We start from the raw sequence: 6,316 nt of genomic DNA on the forward strand, positions 1-6,316 counted from the left end.
TAGAGCTTAGAGTAAGATATTCGACTTCTAAGCGTTTTATCTTTAAAGAAATAGATTATTAGAGTATAAAATCTATAGAGTACCTACTATAAAGAAGAGGATAAAGATCTATATAAATAGTTATTACGAGTAAATAAGTGCTTTTAATAAAGCAAAGTAAATAATACGTATAAATAATTAGTATAATTAGTATATATAGAGTGCTTTATATTATATAGCACTAAGGTAATAGGTATATATCTAATAATAAGAGAAAGTAAGAAAAGCTATATACTACTTTAATATAAAGTTATATCTCGGTATATATACTATATATAGAACGTAAAAGAGTTTTACCGAGCCCCTATATATTGCCTATTAACTAAAATTTCCCGCTATATTACTATAAAAAGCATTCCCTCCTTTCTCTTTATTTCTAAAGGTGCGTTCTTAGTATACTATATACCTTACCTTAAGAAAGGTATATCTAAAATAATATAAACTCTTACTATTCGCTAGTAAAAGTAAAGCTTATAGCTAGATAGCTAGAATTAAGCTCTAATAGCTTCTCTACTAGCTTAGCGATTATATTAGTCCCTAGTAAAAGTAAGACTAAGCGAATAATTAATCGACTGATTTAGCTTATAAGATACTAGCGCCCCTTCTATTAAGCTCGCTGTATTTATAGAGCTCACTATCTCTAGGAAGTTCGCCGCCTCTATAACTAACTTTACTACCTCTATAATACTTATCTTCGCCTAAGTAAAGCTTTCCTTATCCTCTATAATAAAGCTCGCCGCCTCCTAGACTAAGCCTAGTATAATAAACGTTAATAGCATTCCCTAAGCCGCCGCTAACGCTAATACGTTAGACACTAACTCCCCTATCTCAGCCGCCCTTAAAACTTCTTCCTCCTTTACTAAGACGATCTCGAGACTCCTGCCCCTTAAGTTCTTATATATTTAGTCGTCCGGGCAGTTTATAGACAGATAACTCTACCTACCTAGTTTTAATCCTTTCTCGAGATAGATATATTTAGCTTAAAAGGTAAAAAGGAGGTAGTAAGATAGAAGAACTATTTAGAATATAGCTAGAATTCTATTCCTACCCTTAAGTATCTACCCCTATTTTAATAGGCGCAATTAATATCCTTTTTAATCTCTACCTAAGGGTATATACTTTTAATATTAGGTGATTATTTCTCTAGTAAGATATAGTGCGCTCTACTTATATAGAAGTTTATCTATTTAGTCCTTCTTATAGAGGGATATATTACCTAGGAAAAATAGAGGTCTTTTAACTTTTATATAAAAAAGGAAATAATTAAAATATATATTTATATATAGGTAGTAACTATACTATTGCTACTTATTACGAAATATTATAGTATTTATAGTAATATTTATACTAATCTAAATAATAGTATATAAATAAAACATACTAAAATTCTTTACTTTCCTTACTTTTAAGCTAACTCTCTAGGGTAGTAATAGGTTAGGAAAAACGTCTTAAATACCTTCCGTAGATTTAAATATCTACCTAGCTAACTTAAACCGAAAAGCTTTCTATTAATAGTATCTAGAATAACGCTAGGGCTTCCTATCGTAAAGGACCTAAAAGAAACTAATAGAGTATATTCTTATACTCCTTAGTATACCTCTTAAAGTTTAAAAGGATTCTCTTAAAAATAGATTAAGGAAAGTTATTAGTCTCTCGCTATAGCTACGCGGGTCTAGGAAGGATTACCTAGCTCCTTTTCTTCCCCTTACCTTACTCTATATAGCCGTAAATCTCGCGTACTATCGAGATCTTTAAGGGCCTAGCCGAAATTCGTCGTCGAGAAATTACCTAAAATGCCTAACGACGGATATTAGTCCTAAGCCGCGTGCGAGAGAGTCTCCTATTTATCTAGTTAGTTTAATTAATTAGCTTAAATTATTAGAAAGCTTAGTACTTACGTAAATAGTCTTCTTATTAACGCGATTCGTTATAAAGGCCTAGTCTAAAGACTAAAAGCAAACTAATAAAATAGTTCGTAATATAAGAAAATATTTAGGCCGTAAAGGGATTCTAGAAATCTAGTAAGGAGTTAACCTAAAAATATATAAAGAAGTTAATAAAGTAAGACTTACTCTTCCTACTACTCCTAAAGAACGCTTTTTACTACTTAAACTACTAAGGTTAGGTATACTTTAAGTACCTATAGCTTAGAAAACATTAACTAGACGGCTATACTAAAGTGTCTCTAAAAGCACCGAAATACTAGTACTTCTTAGTTCTATAATAATTAGTATATAAGAGTAGTTAAGGTTAAGAAGATTAAAATACCTTCTAGTCTTACTTAAGTGCTTCTTTAATTCCTTAAAAAGGTTGCTTATTACTAAACTAAGCGCTAAACTTAAGCGACTTATCGCCTTTATTAAGAAAAAATATAATATCGTCGATTCGTTAGGCTTTATTCTCTATCTTAGCGTCGATATCCTCCTAGTCGGTATCCTCTTTAATAAGAGCGTCCTCGTTAAAGATTATATCGCCCTACGATACTAGTAGGCAAAGTATTTCTTTAACTTAGTCTAGATATCGGCTAAGTAGAAAACTAGATTATTTTTAATTAGTATAAAGATTAATTTATTTCCTATAGTTACTACTTAGTACTTACTACTTACTTTTAATTTCGCGAGAGTCTTTAGTAATTATAGTAGCTTTTTCTTCTTTACTTATATTTATCTAGGTTATAGAGGACTAGACTTTCTTTCTTAATCGTATAATAGCCTAACGTATTATATTCTTAGCCTTTTCGAAGACTTTCTTATCGTCGGTTATCTTAGTAACGCGATCGCGCGCTTTCTTTATATTTATATTTATTAATAGGGTATCTTCTACCTTCTGTTTTTTTAAAGGCGTACTAGGCGGACGGCCTATTATAGGTTAATATAAAGATTAGTATAAAGTAAATAGGAATAATTAGGAACTCTTACTACGTCGCCGTCGCTCTTAATTATCTATAGAGAAGAGAGCTAAGAAACACGAAAATATCTAAAATTATTAGCTAGAATATTATATAAAATAAAGAGAGATATTACTTACCGTTTAATATATAGTATTAATATAGGTATTAAAAGTAAAATAAAAATTCCTAATACTAAACGAAGACTAAATCTTTACTTTATATAGACCTACTTTTTACTAGAAATTAATTAGGTCGGTAGATCTTCGTAACTAAATAACTATATTTTAATTAGCTAAGAAGCTTATTACTACTAGCTTACGTTATCGTAACCTTTTTTTTTCTCCCTCTTTAATAAATATATACTCGCCTACGACCGCTAAGCCTTTAAGGTTAATATACTATCTATATATAAATAGCCTTATATTAATATACTAATTATTTATAGTAATCTCGCTTTTAGTCTTATAGTACGCGGCCGGTTTTTTAGCCGGCTAACTAGCGGAAAGACTCTCCCCGGCTAGAATATAAATACTAGCGGAAAAACTAGCGGCAAAGGTAAGGGGAAATTAGTTAAGCTAGCAGGCATTATTAAGCGTAAACGAAGATTTAAGCTAGGCAGTAAGTCTTTATTTATCTTTTCTTACTTAAATGCAATAAGACTTAAGTATATTTCTTTCTTAGATTATCTACTAATTTTAATATTAGCTATTGCTTTACGCGAAATTCGAAAATTCTAGTAAATTCCCGATTTACTTATCCCTCGCGCCTCGTTCGCCCGCCTTATTTAAGAGGTTATATAAGACATTACTCCTAGCCTTCGTATCTAGAAGGTAGTATTAGCAGCTATCTAGGAGTCGGTAGAGAGCATACTAGCTACTATATTCTAAGGTAAGTTAATATAATTATTGCCCTAATTATTATACTAACTAGCGACTATAAATAGTAATAGGACGGCTAGCTATCGCGGCTAAAAGAGTTATAATTTAGTAGAAAGATATTACTACTCTTAAGGATATTATTAGCATCCTCGGGAAATAAGACTAGTCTTTCCTAGTCTAAAACGAAGCTAGTATATATACCTTATTAGAAGTTATTATATTAATCGTTTATACTAACCTTTTTCCTTTAGCGTATAGTTCTACCTCCTAGCGTGACTTTTCCGATCTATTAAGAGTCGAAAAATAAAGGCTTCTACGAAGCACGCGACTAGCAAAGATTAAAGAAGCGCGTGCTTATAAAGTTTAGGCCTAAAGAGATAATTTTAATAAGAAGCGGAAGTAGTTAAAGGAGTAACGATAATTAAAGGTATAGCGAAAGAAGAAAACTACTATTATAGAGATTAATAGTAAGGGGAGCGAAAATAAAGATAATTCCGACTATAAATAGCCCTAAACGATTAAAAAGACCTATAAAGTCCCCTTAAATAATAAGGCTAATAAGGATAAAATGTTCGAAGAATTACTATAATCGTTAGGCATAGAAGAGCCTATAATAACCATAGATAGGCTTAAGCTTATCCTAGCCGGCGGGAAGTATAAGGGTAGAAAGTTAGGAGCAAAAGAGGCTAAAAATATCCTAGCTCTAAGTTAGAGATAAGGAGATAATTATTAGGCTAGTCTAGGTACCTAGCTTTACCTAAAGCATATATTAATAACCCGTGGGTAAATATGGTCTTTTGTCTTAAAACCCATGTCTACCCATGGACTAGACTGAAAAAATTGGGCGGCCCATGGGTAGCCACGGGCGCCCACTTTTAAAGTCTACCTCCAGCTCTACTAGTACCTAAAAATAACTTCGACACTATCCTGGCCGCAACGCGCTAACCCAGCTCCGCCTACGCCTACCTTCGACTCTTTTACCAATCACTTACTTTTATCCGTGCTCAAAAAGGACTAATAAAGATGATTTTATTTGTAAATAGCCCACTTAGCGATGCCGCTAACAATTCCAGGGAGATAAGGTTAGCGACTTGCAGCCGTTATCGCCGCCACTGCCGTACAGTATATAACTTATATAGACTTATAGAGCCGAATATAACTACCAAAATCCCATCCTAGCTCGGAGGAATAAAACTCGGGCTACTTATATAGACACAATTAGCCGGCTGGCAGATACACGACTGCATTAAGCAGTTAAAGACGTGCTAACTAGCACCCCCTACTCTAACTACGCTGTGTTAATATAGGCGAAGCCGCCTCGTACATGCAAATCATCATATTAATTGTAGCCCGATCTCGAGGCACTAATAGTGTAACCTTACCATGCACGAAGCACCCCATAACTTCCTCACACTAGGTAAATCTAGTCGTTTATCAACCGACGGGACAATATTCTGTTCTTATTTCATAAACACGTTGCTTGCCATGAACCAAAATTCTCAAGTATGCCTCTAGGAATAAATTAAACGTCTATATAAAGCACGTCTCGTTTAGGGCAAGTCCGGTCTCCTCATGCCTTTTCATTACCATAGGTCCGCATCCAGCTCTTTCTATCATTGTAGGTTACCGCATGTCAACATAAAGGACGAGATCACAATCAAGGAGGTCACCGAGGCAGGTGTTATGTTTGTCGTGACCACGTTCTTTCTAGCCCCTTACATATACTAGATGATCAGAGTCAAGCCACGAGAAGCCTTGCGGAGGCAAACTTAGGCATTGATCTCCACTACCTATATCTTCTTAGGCTCTAGACTAGTATTTGCCGCTTTGTTTGGTGCTGTGAGGAATGCAGTTCTATCGGACACCCTTACTTATCCCTTCTTCACGGCTTAGAAAGGGGCGACCGTGTTATGCGTCTATATTGTCGAGGTATTTCCCGATTCAGGCACTCCTCATGGTCTTATGCTGATGGCTTGCAGCTTATTCAAGTTGTCGATCCCCTAATACACGCCTGTTTTTCTTACTCCATCGAGCCCGATTCCTCTGCCAAGGCGAGGGTCATCGTTTTCGGACTTATATTAGTCTTCCTGTTGGCAGGTCTCTACACAGGCCTTCGTTGCAGCTGCAAAGGTATGTGTATTCGTCTTCTTCTTGTCTATCTTCAAGGAAGGGAAAAGGGGGAGGAGGCCACGAAGCTAGTTGTTGAGGAGAGAGAATGGGCATAAGAGGCCACAATCATGCTCAGTAGACCCAATAGTCATGCACAAGGAAGCCTGCCTAAACAACATAACTCCCCTAGCCCAAAGACACTATGCAGGCCTAACTCAGGTATAGGAACATCCTATTGCCCTCTTTTAGCTAGCTATATGTGGTCACTGTACCTATATAAGCCCCTCCCTTATCCCAATAGATAGACCAAGACATACATCACTAAATTCACCTTTCTATGCCCCTATTTCTTCCACTGTGCTCTCAAGCCACTGCTTGAGAGTTATGAGCCCGGCCTACA

At 35.2% G+C, this 6,316-nt stretch overlaps 1 protein-coding gene across 1 annotated transcript; it reads left to right on the top strand.

Annotated features, from left to right (window-relative positions):
* Nucleotides 1-5,379: 5,379 nt before the first annotated feature.
* HRG_00410 (uncharacterized protein) lies at nucleotides 5,380-5,535 on the top strand (the record flags this gene model as incomplete). Its single annotated transcript, XM_044858881.1, has 1 exon — nucleotides 5,380-5,535. The coding sequence occupies one exon, from the start codon at nucleotides 5,380-5,382 to the stop codon at nucleotides 5,533-5,535; it is 156 nt and encodes a 51-aa protein (XP_044725281.1).
* Nucleotides 5,536-6,316: the final 781 nt, after the last annotated feature.

The sequence above is a fragment of the Hirsutella rhossiliensis genome, assembly GCF_020360975.1.
Source record: "Hirsutella rhossiliensis strain HR02 chromosome Unknown scaffold00001, whole genome shotgun sequence".
NCBI classification, from domain to species: domain Eukaryota; kingdom Fungi; phylum Ascomycota; class Sordariomycetes; order Hypocreales; family Ophiocordycipitaceae; genus Hirsutella; species Hirsutella rhossiliensis.